Source organism: Rhinolophus sinicus, linkage group LG04 (genome assembly GCF_036562045.2).
Source record: "Rhinolophus sinicus isolate RSC01 linkage group LG04, ASM3656204v1, whole genome shotgun sequence".
Classification (NCBI taxonomy): Eukaryota; Metazoa; Chordata; class Mammalia; order Chiroptera; family Rhinolophidae; genus Rhinolophus; species Rhinolophus sinicus.
In genome coordinates this window covers 188650854-188665219 of record NC_133754.1, presented here as the reverse complement: position 1 = coordinate 188665219, position 14366 = coordinate 188650854, and the positions used below count along the sequence as shown (strand labels likewise).

At 58.8% G+C, this 14366-nt stretch overlaps 1 protein-coding gene and 1 long non-coding RNA gene across 2 annotated transcripts; both read left to right on the top strand.

Moving 5' to 3' along the window:
- The first annotated feature begins 4402 nt into the window (after positions 1 to 4402).
- On the top strand, positions 4403 to 6541 carry LOC141571216 (uncharacterized). Its single transcript, XR_012496024.1, has 3 exons — positions 4403 to 4916; positions 5558 to 5673; positions 5925 to 6541. It is a non-coding gene; the product is annotated as an uncharacterized LOC141571216 (long non-coding RNA).
- A 3405-nt stretch (positions 6542 to 9946) lies between these two features.
- On the top strand, positions 9947 to 13812 carry DPP7 (dipeptidyl peptidase 7). Its single transcript, XM_019756856.2, has 13 exons — positions 9947 to 10220; positions 10292 to 10405; positions 10479 to 10618; positions 10717 to 10880; positions 11114 to 11249; positions 11335 to 11416; positions 11495 to 11661; positions 11806 to 11866; positions 12183 to 12301; positions 12484 to 12640; positions 12805 to 12869; positions 13213 to 13283; positions 13415 to 13812. The coding sequence occupies exons 1-13, from the start codon at positions 9962 to 9964 to the stop codon at positions 13539 to 13541; spliced, it is 1662 nt and encodes a 553-aa protein (XP_019612415.2). The 5' UTR covers positions 9947 to 9961; the 3' UTR covers positions 13542 to 13812.
- The last annotated feature ends 554 nt before the right edge of the window (positions 13813 to 14366 follow it).

Here is a 14366-nt window from a genome sequence, read left to right as displayed (position 1 = left end):
AGCCCACCATTCCCTGCGGGAGTCGAACTGGCAACCTTGTGGTTGAGAGGATGCACTCCAACCAACTGAATCATCCAGGAGCTCAGTGACAGCTCAGCTCAAGGTGCCGTGTTCAGTCTTAGTTGCAGGAGGCGCTGCCCACCATCCCTTGCGGGACTCGAGGAATTGAACTGGCAACCTTGTGGTTGAGAGCCCACGCTCCAACCAACAACAGAGCCATCCGGGAGGCAGCTCAGCTCAAGGTGTCGTGCTCAACCCCAGTTGCAGGGATCAGAGCCTACCATCCCCTGCGGGACTCAAGGAATTGAACTGGCAGTCCTGCGGTTGAGAGCCCACTAGCCCATGTGGGAACCGAACTGGCAGCCCTCGGAGTCAGGAGCACAGAGCTCCAACCACCTGAGCCACCAGGCCGGCCCGACTTCAAACATTTTAACTTTATGTGGATTTGTTTCATGGCCCAGCATATCGTCTATCCTGGAAGACGCCCTCTATATCCTTGAGCAGAACATACAACCTGCTGCTTTTGGGTCGAGTGTTCTGTAGATGCCAGTTAGGTCAGGTTGGTTGCTAGCATCGTTCACGTTTCCTTAACCCTTGCTGATATTCTGTCTACTTGTCTATCCATCACTGCAAATTTGAATCGTCTGTTTCTGTCTTCACTTCTGTAATTTTTCGCTTCATGTGTTTTTGGGCCCTGTTGTTATGTGTGATAAAGATGAACTCAAACTTTAAGGAAACATAACCAGTCAGAAAGGTCTGTGGGAGAAGCTAGGCTTATGGAAGTTCTCGTGCTCCATATAATTGCTTAGGAAGAACCCTATGTTTATCATAAAGCTCTATAATTCTAAGTTCGCCTTCCATTAAATTCCTTTTCTCTTATATAAATACCTCTCCATCTTGGCATGCAGCCCAGCGTGGCTCACCGTGTCAGCATGTGCTGGGGTGCAACCTTTTCTTTTGCCCAAATAAATCCTTTTGAAATATCAATGAAATACCTGGTTGATGTTATTTTTCAGTGGACAGGTACATATATGTTTTGATTGCTATATTGGAAAACTATATACCACGCAAACAGCAACCATAAGAGAGCTGGAGTGGCTAATATCAAGTGAGATCGACTTAAAGACTGAAAATATGAGCAGGGACAGAGAGTCCCACGATTCCTCCTCAGGGTTTGGAAGGCGCTTCTTTGTTTTCTGACATCAGGGTGACCAACGAGCAGCCTGATGCTAACCGGATGGATCAGTGCTCCTCTGGCTGAACTGTTTTCCCCTCGGGATTCTTTTGAGACCTTCACTGGCTCGTGGAACTCTGAAACATCACAAAGATATGTCTAGCTGTGGGTTTTGTTCATCCATCCTGCCTGGCTGGGAACTGCAAGGTTCTCTGCTACACAGTTTCTTCTGTTAGGCTGACGGTTTCCTCCCTTCCATATCCCTTTTCTCTTTCTCAAGGCCTGAGCTCTCCTAATCAAGCCTGGGGTTCCAAGTGCAGCCTTGTGGACCAGCAGTAGCAGCAGCACCCCCAGGACTATGTGGGAACTTGAGAACCTCAGGCCTCCCCCAGACCCTGGAAGTCAGCATCTGCATTTTAAGAAGATGGCTTGTCTACAAGGAAGATCTGAGGAGGTTAGGGCCAACTCTCTACCAGGGCGTGACAGGAGCCTGCGATAACCTGGTGGGTCAGGCACCCTGGGGCAGGCCCAGAATCTGCCCCTTGAACCAGCTCTCCAGGGTGGGCTCCTGCACTCAGCTGTGCTGTGACAGCTTGATGCCGTCCCTGCACTTGGGTCCTTGGGACTCCACCTGATGCCTGGTAACCGGTTGTGCAGGGAGGGATGCGTGAGGGCGTCTCTGGAACAACCCGCAGAGCAGTGTGTGTGGGATGTGTGAACTGAGCAATAATATTGACTAGGTTTCCATCATCAAAAAAGATTTATTTGGGGAAAGGAAAAGGGCTGCAACCCAGTACCAGCCTGAGCAGACCCAGCCGGCCATGTGCACATCCTGGCTTGTGTGTGAAGATGGAGGGTATTTAAGGCAGGGAGACAGGAAGTTTGAACCACAGGGTTTTATGAAAAGGAAGAGAGTCTTGTTTTTCCTTACTTGTTAGCAGACCACGGGAGTCAGAAATAACAGAATGGTAGATCATAGTAGTGGGTCATTTTCTGGGGTTTTTTGGTCACTTATCAGTGGTCAGACAAAACCAGATTCTCACAGAAGCTAAAAGGAAAACATCTCTCAGGAACACACACCCAAGATGGCGTAAGAAGTCCCAGGAAGGTTTTGAGATGGTGACTGGGGCAAAGGACGGGTCTGAGAAGAAACCTGGCGAGTGTCTTAGCTCTGGAGGTCAGCTTGAGGACAGACTGACAAGCAACATCCGACACGTTAGAAAGCAGACAGACAGACGACGCACTAGAGAATCAGATGTTCGAAGCCACAAAATAGTTTCACCAAGTTAAAATACAGCTCTAATCCTGCAACCACAGCCCCAGAGGTCTTATGCCTAGGAACACACACACACACACACACACACACACACACAATGCTGAGGGTGTCAGTGAAACACCAGAACTCCACGCAGTGTGAACTTGCTTCCCACTCAAGGCAGGGGGTACCGTGGCGGGCAGGGCAGCAGGGGTCTCAGGTGCCCCCCAGTACCGAGGTGAGGGGCCCATTCTAAGGCAGTGAAGTTCCAGCTCTGTCCTGGCCCTTCAGCCAAACACAACTGCCCTTAACAAGTGGGTTTCTTATTCTGCATGGCACCTAGGGGGCCTGCGGTGTCTTAGGACGGGGGTGTCAGGAAGGACTATTATAGGACTTGAGCTTTGGTTGGGAGAAGACTCTGCCCCAGACTGGACACTGGCAGGACACAGGGGTAACTGCATGACCGAGGTCCCTTTCGGGTGGCAGGGTGACCTTGTCTGTGTTAGACGAGACCACGAAATGGCCTTGTCTTATTGTAGCATGGTCTCTGAGAAACCTGGCCCGATGCTGGGTTCTGTGAGTGACGTCCTGCAGGAAATGTCACCGGCTGCTGTCCTTACCAAGGAACGAGCTCCAGGGTTTCTGCTCCGTGGGGTGACTGGTAACAGTGAGGGCCTCCCAGGAACCTGCTGGGGGGCTGGCCTCCCCAAACACCTGGCACCCCTCCCTGACCCCACTCCGAAGACCCTGACCCAGGGGCCCTTTCTGCTACTTAAGTTTTCTTTGCATCGTTGATGGTCCCAAATTTCAGTCACAGAAATTGGACCTTGACCTCATTTCAACAAAATGTGTCCACTGAGGTCAGTGTGGTCCTGTTACAAGACCTAGTGGGTCAGGAGTGCCCTGGGGACAATGACCATAGTCGGTTTGTTCTCACACTGCTTTGCAGTAAGTGGTTCATCCCACTCAAGGAACTTGTACATATCGAGGGGCACCAAATGTACTCATTGCTATTACAGTAAATGATACGTCTTCAAATGCACTCTATGTTCTACTAGGCTACTCCTTGTACAGGCCTCAGGGTTAGACCTACTGCACAGTAACAGCCGTGTATTCAGAATAATTGGTAGAGATTTCCATATTTTTAAAATTCCTATCCCTCCAAGAAATCACACTTCCTTAAAAAGAATAGTCAGAAATTTCCAAAATCACACAAGTATAGGCCATTAAGAAAACTTCCAGCTAGGACAACTGGTCCCCTCTTCACCCATACTTTGAGCTATAGGTTCCACAGCGGGAATAAAGCAACTGGAGAACGGGGTTCAGAATTGTCTCTGACCCTAGCAGTCACCGACGGCGCCACTGCTCTAAAAGCCCGATAAAGCAGTCTGAATCCATGAACCAGCGCTGGCACGGAAACCCCCACAGTCCTTGGTTTCCTCTTAGCTGACCAAGGACACATGCTGGCCATCACAGAAATTTCTTGGTAAACCTGTACAAATGCTACAGAGAAAACAAGGATCTGTGACCAGGCTCAAAAAGGGGTGCAGTGAGGTCGAAGCTGCCTAATTCTAGATCCTGGGACTGAATGTCATGGCCTGATCTCAGATCTAGGTTCTGGGCTTCAAGACCTATTACCATCAGGGAGCAACCATCAGTTTCTCTCTGAGTTGCCTGTGTTACAGTTAGTCGATGTCCTGCCCATCAGTGCTGCTTGGCCACTGTAGGGACAAGCGGGTCACCGGCTCCTCCTCCAGTGGAAGAAGAAGGAAGATGCACCCTGACTCAACTGCACACACCTTCAGTTTAACCCACAAAATCCAAGCACGGGGGAAATTTTGATAAGAGGTCAAGTCCTGTGGCCTGACTTCATCTGACCTTGGCAAGGGGGATCAAGAAAGAAAATGCGAGACAGTTGCTTCTTAAGACCCTGTATTGAGACACTAGAGGTTCCCGGCTGTGAGTTCTCCACGGCTGCCACCAGCTCAGCACCGCCGGCTTAACCGCCGGTATGTTCCTGCTGCTCTCGGGCCGCAGGGCGTCCCCGCGCGACATCTGGGCAGACGCCATACCCAGCCGGGGCCTGAGCCCCAACACACGAATGGCGGGCTCCCTCTCCGCCGCCCATGGACTGGACAGAAGTGGTGTCCCTGTCTGTATCCATTCTCCTCTCACGTGTACCGCTGCATTAGCTAGTCACGTGGGGCCTGGGCCCGGCCTGTCACCCCCACGGACAGGGAACTTGCCCCAGTGCAAAACAACAGGACTGCACACGGGACCTTCTGAATTACTCATTGTCCTCAGCGAGTTTGTTACAGTTGGAGAGATTGCCAGGCCTGCTCTTTCCAGTAAACAGAGTCACTCCGTCCCTCCCTCAGAAATGGAAGCAGTTGTCGCGATTACAGCGGAACGTGATTCTCCTCGTGCTGGCGTTTCTGGGGCTTGGTGGACTCCTGTCCTACATCAGCGTGGCGGACCAGTGGAAAGGTATCAGCTCCCTGAGCGCCTAGACGACACGCGTTGTCACTGAGCCTCACTGGCAGGACGGTCTTGCCGTGGACCTCACAGCTCCAGGGGACATAAAGGGCAACGATCTGGCCGGAAATCCAGGGCAGAAGAGGTGTTTCTAGCCACCTTGCTAGACCACGACGTCCGTGTGACGACGTGACGGCCTCCTGAGTGGTGGAGGGCTGGCCTCGGTGTCCTCCATCCTGAGGTGGCGCACTTCCTCTCAGTGCATCCCGTGAATGTCAACACACGTGGTCGTGTCGGGCCGCGACCGGGCAGAGTCCCAGAGAGGACGCAAGTCCTGAATTCTTCTCAGGTTGCTAATTTTAGGAGGGAAGCTAAGGAGCTGCTGCAGGTCGCCAAGTAATCTGCCTGTCGGCCACCATTTGTACTTCCTGGGTGGGAAATAGTTGTGGTTGGGGGTTGGGGGTAAGGACAGGAGCTGCCAAGCGCTTGGAGAAAGGGCCAATTCTCTTTGGCCGTTCTTGAACTCAGGTCTGGCTTTCCCGAGGTGTCCTGGTGTCCTGGTGTCCTTTGATGTCTCGCTGTGGTCTGGGAAGCACTTGGAGTCTCCTGACAGCCTTGTGGCATACGTGAGGTGACACGTGTTCTCTGTTCAGCTCCGAACGGCAGGTCGGCGGACGAGCAGAAGATGAGGCCAGCAAACCCACCCGTCCTGCCAGCTCCCCAGAAGGCAGAGGCTAACCCAGAAGACGTCCCGGGAGTGCTGCCTCAGGTACTGCCAGTGAGCTGTAGGTGCAGTTGTATCCGGGGTCCGTTCCGGAAGCGTCGGAACAGGACGTAGTATTCAGACAGGTTGGGGAGAGTTCTTTTTCTTCCCGAGTGTCTGGCGTGCTGCCCTCGCTTGTTCTGGGCTGGGTGGACAGGGCGTGGGGAAGGAGGGAGGGGTGTTCTTCCCTTCGTTCTGCATTGCACACCTGCTGCTTAGGGGGTAAAGAACGAAACAGACCGTCCCTTCTCTCGCAGAGCTGCAGGCTGGCGGGAGGGAGAGGCAGGTGAGACGCCAGGAACAAACAGGAGCAGGCAGGTGGCCGCGTGTGTGTCCTACAAGGGGGAGAGCCGATGCCCTGAGAGAGAACCTGGGCCCGGCCCTTCGGTCGGGGCAGGACACTGAACTGCAGTCTGAAGGCTGAGGATGGGGAGCTGGGATCCCACAAGCGCCTGCACGGGGCAGGGGGCAGGGGGCAGCGCAGGCAGCCCTGGAGGCTCCGTCAGCGGGGGCAGGATGTCCGATTCTCACTGTGAAGACGCTCTGGGCGCTGGGTGGACACGGCGGCAGAGTCAGGAGTGGACGGCAGGAGGCGGCAGAGCCCAGCTGTCTGGACTGGGAGAGCCGGCACTTGGAGAAGTCTGGGCAGGAGCGGGTCTGTGAGGGGAGGGAGCGCCCCTGGGGGAGGGGCCAATGGAGGCTGAGAAGGGCCGGGTTGGGAACATCGGGTGGTCCTTTCTGGACCTGCCACACCTGTGTGAGGTGCCTGGGGCGTCAGGAGACGTGGGTGGTGGTGTCAGGATCAGAGTCAGGTGTGGGAGCCCCCAGGGACCGGGTGTCTTCTAGAGAGGGTGGAGGAGGAGCCAGGCCTAGTCCTAGTTGGGGTGGGAAGGAGGCGAGGGGCCGTGGAGACTAGAGGGCGGTCGGGAGGCCCGCAGGGGACCAGGAAGCATGCTCTCTGCAGAGAGCGGTCCCGGGAGATGGCCTCTGAGACCGGGGTGCTCTGCGCCTAGGGACGCCCTGTGTCGCTCCTCAGGTGTGGGGGTGGGCGCCGCTGCTGGAGAGGATGCTGGGCCAGCACTGGCCTCACACCCTGCGGGGCCGCCCCCGCTGCCTCTCCAGGGTCTGTGTGCAAGAGAGCGAATTTCCTCTTCGTAAAGCCAACTCGCGTTCCCTTGGCTTCTTTCGGCCGCTCTCTGACACACGGACTCATAACCGTGGGAAAGCAGAATGTGGCACGTCCCCCGAGAAAGTCGCGGGCCCACACTCGTGACGTCCACGGTCCCATCTGGCATCCAGGGAGGGCCTGCACGGTCAGGGGTGAACGTCCCCCTCCCTTTGGTGCAAGAATCGGGGGTGAGGCCCTTCCACTTGTCCCCTGGACACGTCTCCCACTCAGCGCTGGTCCCCAAGATGTTTCTTCGACGGTGCTTTGTTTTGGCCGGACCCAAATCTCTTGACCGCCCCCTTGAGTCTTTGAATCTGTCCAAGGAGCATGTGTTCGCGGCTTACGGGGACGTTGAAAAGCAGACACTGCACCTCGCGGGTCGGCCTCCTTCCTGTCCCCGGGGGTGATGTCCCTGGGCCCACCCACCGTGGAGGACTGGCTGAGAGGTCGAGGACGAGCACTGCGTCCACGTTGTCGCTGAGTCTGGCACCTTTGCCATAAGTGCTGAGGATGAGCCGGGCGGCCGGGGCCAGGCCTGCAGCAGTGTTCTCAGGGCTGTGTTCTCGGGACGTGGTTCTAACCCTTTTGTGCTCCTGTTGGGCCTGTGACACGCACCCTCGCTCCCTGGACATGAGTGTGGGGCACTCCAGCATTTTCCCTTTGCTGCAGGGTTTTGGTGGAGGTTCCAGTCCTCTCCCCTGCAGTTCATTTGCGTGTTTCTGGGCCTGGCCCCCCCGCAGCCAGCAGGGGACCCGTTCCCAGATCACTGAGCCCAGCTCACTGCTGCGGCCATGAGCGTCGGGCCATGTGAAGCCAGGCAGCTCACGTCTGTCCTCGTGCAGTGATTCACCACAGACAAAAGGGAGAAACTACCCAAATGTCCACCGATGGGTGAATGCATAAGGAAAACATGGTATCTACATGCAATGGGATGTCCAGGTACCTGCCATGACGTGGAGGGCCTGAGGACATTGTGCCAAGTGAAACGAGCCTGTCAAAACAGTCACATCCATGAGGTCTCTAGAGTGGGCAGATCAGGTTAGCAGCTGCTGCAGAAGGCGGGTGGGTGTTGTTAGTGGGTGAAGCTTTTTGGGATGATGAGCCTGTTTGGGAACCGGATAACGATGCTATTGCACAACATTGCGGACGTACTTACAGCCAGCGGTTTGCAAACTGGCTGCCAGGGTATAATTTAACGTGCACACAAGCGTGGCCATACCCAGTGTAGTGTGGGTTACAGCTGAGAGCACCGGGCCTGCTTAAGGGTCCCCGGCCCCATTCTCACCCCCGTTGCTGGCAGCTTGGAGGTGTAAAAGGGGCAGAGCGGGTCGTGGTGGAGACCAAGCCTGGCTCCCCAAATCTGTGGACTGTTACAAAGTTACTTGCCCCATGCAGCTGAGAGGAGCACTTCTGGACCCCCAAACGTACCTGCACACTCAGGGCCACCAGGTGTGGCAGGACAGTCCGAGAGGAGATGAAAATGCACCTCTGGGCCTCTCTGGTGCCACCCAGGCGTGGAGGAGCCACCTGCAGGGTCTGGAGGGGGCAACACGGCGGGTCTGCGGTGGGGGCTTGGGGTCAGGCTCCTGAGCTGAGGGGACAGGGACGGGATCAGCCTGCCATCCGGGAAAAAGGGGCTGCAGGTTTTGTCTCTGGTCCCGGCCCCCACCATGCAGAGGCCATGGGGGCCCTCAGAGGGCAGCTCTCTACTTAACACAGGTAGCCCTGGGTGGTACGGGGACACAGGAACAGGGACAAAGGGACACGGGGACATTGGAACCTGGAGACACAGAGACATGAGGATGGGGACATGGGGACACAGGGACAAGGACATGGGGACATGGGGACACGGGGACAGGGACACAGGAACGGGGACATGGAGATGGGGACACGGGGACGGGGACACAGGGACATGGGGACACAGGGATGGGGATATGGGGACATGGAGACACAGGGAAGGGGATACGAGGGTAGGTACAAAGGGGCAGGGACACGGAGACATGGGGGACACCGGGACACAGGGAAGGAGACACACGGACGGGAACACAGGTCCATGGGGACAGGAACAGAGGAACATGGGGACATAGTGACACAGGGACAGGGACACCGGGACATGGGGTCACAGGGATGGGGAAATATCACATAGGATGGGGACAGGGCCTGTGGTGTGGCACTGAGTGACCACAGGGTGACCACACCCATGGGGTGGTGTGACATGATGGACAGTCATTGTCACTACTGGTTGCCTCAGTGACGGTCTTGGGACCATGTGAGGCATAGCCAAAGGGCTGACTCAAGTGGCCTATCCTCCCACTGAGCCCCAACCTGGCCAGGGGCCTTGGTCCCCAAGCTGCAGCAAGAGCCCAGCGCCCCAGCCCAGGTCAGGGCTGTCCCAGCCTCAGACAGGCCGGGCCTGGGCAGAGACTGGGGGGTCACACTGGCCAGGGACAGTCTTGGGAGTGGGGATCAGTGATGCCCCCTCCCTCTGTAGCCTAGGGCGGGGGTGACTCTGCAGGTCTGGTCCCCTCACTCCGGTTCTAGACTGGACGCCAGGTGCAAGGTGGCTCCTCTGTACTCAGCATTGGCAGGTCCTGGGACCCCTGCGTCACTGAGGAGCCAGTGAAGGACTGGCCAGACAGGGAGGAGGGAGGAGCCAAGCTCCCAGCAGAGGCCTTGGCCGACCCTCTTGGCCGCCTGACCCCGACTGGGCTCCAGGCCCCCCACCTATCCCCCATACAGACCCTTGGTGTCACTTGGACAAGCTCATTTCTCAGGGCCACTGCCCTATGCATGGGACATTCGGGCCACCCCGTCTTCCCAAGGCTCCCTCCCTCCATCCCTCTCTCCTCTGGAGGCTTTCCCAGACCTGACTCTCAGAGCTGCCCTTCCCCCGTGGCAGAGAGCCTGGGAGGGCCTGGGCAGTGGGGCAGGTCACTTCTCGCCCAGGTGTGTGCTGGTGACCTGTCCACCTGGCACCCAGCTCGAGGAGGACCAGCCTGGGCAACCAGCAGGGAGGTGTGGGGAAGGCCAGGCCTTCAGCGGTGGCCACTGGAAGACAGGCTGGCTGGGCACGTTTCCTGCCCCAGTGCCAGGTCCTTGAGCTCTCGCCCTGTGTAATGTGTCCCCATGGCAACTGTCTCCGTGGTGACACAGTGGCTGCCAGGAAGCTTGAGCAATGAACTGAAAGACAACAGAAGCTGCCAGGGGAGGGAAGGGCCAACCCTGCTGACAGCCCTGTGCAAGCTGTCACGTGATTGCGATCCCTGGCAGTCATATGACCTGCTCACGCCGGTCATAGCAGACATGAGTCCCCAGGCACGACTGGCGCTGCCCTGGGCCCTCGCCCTGCTGCTGGCGCTGGGGCTGCTCCGCCTAGAGGCCAGGGGTAAGTGCTGCCCCGCGGGCCCTCCCCCTACCGCCCCTGGGGGCCACGTCCGCTGAGCATCGCCCCTCCAGCCCACAGAGCCCCAGACCCTGACTTCCGGGAAGACTACTTTGAGCAGTTTCTGGACCATTTCAACTTTGAGAGGTTTGGCAACAAGACCTTCCGCCAGAGGTTCCTGGTGTCAGGTGAGGTTGCCCAGGGATGCCTGGCCCCGGGCGTTCTGTCCCACACCTCACCCCGCTCTTCTTCACCCGACAGACAAGTTCTGGAAAAGGAGCGAGGGGCCCCTGTTCTTCTACACGGGCAATGAGGGCGATGTGTGGTCCTTCGCCAACAACTCGGGGTTCATCCTGGAGCTGGCAGCGCAGCAGGCAGCCCTGGTCGTGTTTGCAGAGCACGTGGGTACCCTGCGGGTACCTGGCAGCGCGGTGGGCCAGGGGCAGGCTGGTGGGTGCGGTGGGCGTGGGGTCAGTGTCTGCCCATTGCCTGCCCACAGCGCTACTATGGAAAGTCGCTGCCGTTTGGCGAGCAGTCCACATGGCGTGGGCACACAGAGCTGCTGACCGTGGAGCAGGCCCTGGCCGATTTCGCCAGGCTGATCGGAGCACTGCGGCGTGACCTCGGGGCCCAGGACTCCCCAGTCATTGCCTTCGGCGGGAGGTGGGTCCTCTATCTCCTTTCCGAGGAACACATGTGCACCTGGCCCCAGGGCCAGAATACTGTGGTGTTCTGGTCCTTCTTGGGGGCGCTGGGGGCTGAGGAGGGCAAGAGGAATGGGGGCGTTGGTGGCGTGGGTCCGGCTGGTGACAGGTTGCTGCCTGAGTTGCTGTGGCCCTGGGGCTGGCAGGTGCCATGGCGGGAGGGCCACAGCCTTGACCCTGCACCCCGACCAGCTATGGGGGGATGCTCAGCGCCTACATGAGGATGAAGTACCCCTACCTCGTGGCGGGGGCGCTGGCGGCCAGTGCCCCCGTGGTGTCGGTGGCAGGTGTTGGTGACCCCCACCAGTTCTTCCGAGCCGTCTCTGTGGTGAGTGAGTGAGGGCGTGGGGTGGGGGTTGGGGCATGGCCCGCCCAGGCATGGGGGCTGCCGCCACAATTGGTCTGTTCTCCAGGACTTTGAGGACCAGAGTCCCAAGTGTGCCCAGGCTGTGCGGGATGCGTTCCGGCAGATCAAGGACTTGTTCCTCCAGGGAGGTGAGGAGGCTTCCCCCCTCCCCCACCCCCCACGTGCCAGCAGCCTCTAAAGGCCCTTGTCCTGCCCACTCCTGGCAGCCTACAAGGTGGTCAGCCAGGAGCTTGGCACCTGCCAACCACTCACGGGCCGGAAGGACCTGGCCCAGCTGTTCGGGTTTGCTCGGAACGCCTTCACCGTGCTGGCCATGATGGACTACCCGTACCCCACCGACTTCATGGGGAGCCTCCCTGCCAACCCCGTCCAGGTGAGGCACCTCTTCCCATGCCCAGGGAAGGGCCAGCCCCAGGGCCACCTCCTACTCTGCAGTGTGGGACCAGGGGCGAGCTGGGGAGCGGGCTGCAGGCCGCGCAGGGGCGTCTCGTGTTGAGGTGCCACGCTGCATCCCCAGGTCGGCTGCGACCGGCTGCTCAGTGAGAGCCAGAGGATCCAGGGTCTCCGAGCGCTGGCAGGTGCGTCTGTCCCTCAGCCCTGGGCCGGGTGCAGAGTGTGGGGGCAGATGGTCTGAGGAGCGGGCAAGGGCTGTGGGGCATCGGGGATCCCAAGGGGACCTCAGGGCCCAGGACACCTCTGCCATTGTTTTTAGGTAGGAAATGGCCATCCCCCTCCTGGCCCAGCCTGGGGGTCACTGCTCCCAGGGGCTCTGGGAGGTCCAGGCAGGGATGGCAGGAGCTGACAGTGCACACCCCCGAGCCCCTGACGCCTGCAGGACCTTGAGGGGCAGGGTGGGTGTCCAGGCGCTTGGCCTTAGCTCCCCTCTCCCCGCAGGACTGGTGTACAACTCCTCGGGCACCGAGCCCTGTTATGACATCTACCGGCTGTACCAGGCCTGTGCAGACCCCACAGGCTGTGGCTTGGGCCCCGACGCCAAGGCCTGGGACTACCAGGTATAGAAGCGGGGGGGGGGGGGGCCAGGACTGCCAGGGATGGGGTGGGTGCTGAGACTACCAGGTATGGAGGGGAGGGCCTGGAACTGCCTGAAATGGGGTGGGGGCCTGGGGCTGCCCAGGCTGCGTGCTGAGTGAGGCACCCTACCCACCGGCCTGATCCAGCATGCGGGGTCCCGCAGGCCTGCACTGAGATCAGCTTGACATTCTCCAGTAACAATGTGACGGATATATTTCCCAACCTGCCATTCAGCGAGGAGCTCCGCCAGCAGTACTGCCTGGACACGTGGGGCGTGTGGCCCCGGCGGGACTGGCTGCAGACCAGCTTCGGGGGGGCCGGTGAGCTTCAGGGTGGGGTCAGGGGTAGTGTCTTTCCCTCTGCTCTGAGCCAGCTCTGCTCTCCCGACTCCCAAGGGCAAAACTGTGGTCTGATCTGCCCGACGGCTCCCAGATCTGAGTGCTGTACCCGATCCCCCCAACACCACTTGCTCTGTCCCTTTCAGACCTCAGAGCCGCCAGCAACATCATCTTCTCCAATGGTGACCTGGACCCCTGGGCAGGGGGTGGGGTGAGTCGCTCAGGGCTGACCCACTGGAGCCTCCTTAGATGGTAGCAGTGTCCTGTGCAGAGTTGTCCTTGTGGGTTCACAGAACCTTCTCCAGGAACCCACCTTGCCTTTGCCAATGTCCACACCTTCATTATTTCATCCTCTCCCCTTTCTGATTCTTTTCCTGACTTAATGGGACCTGGCCTCTGGCTCACCTATCCCTTATGATGGGGCCAATCCAGGCTATACAGTTGCCCCATGTTACTGCTTTAGCTGCACCCCACAGCTGGGGCGCGCAGGAGGGCTGGGGGACTGACTGGCCTGGGGCTAGCACTCCACACGGCATGTCCTTTGACTGACACAGATCCAGAGTAACCTGAGCGCATCAGTCCTTGCCATCACCATCCGCGGGGGAGCACATCACCTGGACCTCAGGTATGGTCCTGCCCTGGGAGGGGGCACTGCACCGTCTGGGCCCATGGCTGGGTATGGGCTGGGGCACGGGGGTGAGCCTCAGGTCTGCCTGCCATGCTGAGTGACTCCCCCAACCTGTGCCTGCTCCTCAGAGCGTCCCACCCGTTAGACCCCACATCTGTCCGGGAGGCACGTGAGCTGGAGGCCAGCATCATCCGCGAGTGGGTTGCAGCAGCCAGACGTGAGCAGCGGCTGCAGCACACAGGGCACAGAGACTAAGAGGCACTCCCCCAGCTAGGACCAGGACTCACAGGGGCACATCTCCAAGGGACTCCAGGGTGAAGAACCCAGGCCCATCTTCCTGCACCCACTCGGCCACCAGGCTCAGTAGGGCCTTACCCGAGGTTAGGGGCTGAATAAACATCTGGTGGCCCAGCCAAGCCCCTCGTCTCAGCTGTGGTCCCTGCAGGGGAGGAGGGAGTGTGACATGGTGAACACACTGCCCAACCTCCCAAAATCAGCCACATGTTGAATAAAATAGAATCCTCAACTCTAAGTTTGCTGCTTGGGGGGGTGGCCTTTCACGTGGCCAGCTGAGCTGTGACACCAAGAAATGAGAGGCTGCCAAGATTTCCCCACCAATCTTCCCTGCCCTCGTCTTTGCAAGGCCACCACCGTGCGAGCGTCCCTGGGGCGCCTGGTGGAGTGGCTGTGCCTCGGCACACGGCCACCCCCAGTCCACCTGCTGGGAGTCTGGGGGCAGGGAGTCTGCCTTTCGGGGTTACCTCGGCCCCGCCTCCCAGCGGATCTGAGGTGGACTGTCAGTCCTGCTGCACGGCTGCCCAGAGTCCCTGGCTAGGAGGGGCCAGCGGGAAGCATGACATGCTGTCCAGCTGTGGGGCTGTGCGGGCGGGCAGCCAGCAGCCACGAGGCTGGGATAAGAGGCCACATCCAGGACAGGACCTGCACATCTGTCCAAGCACAGGATGTGGGGGGTTGGGAGCCGGGCCTGGGGCGGTCGTTGGAGAGCGAGGAGCTGCCACCAGGGCACCTGCACGTGGGGAGTAGCAGGGAACACATCCGAGAACCCTGGCCCTGCCTGAC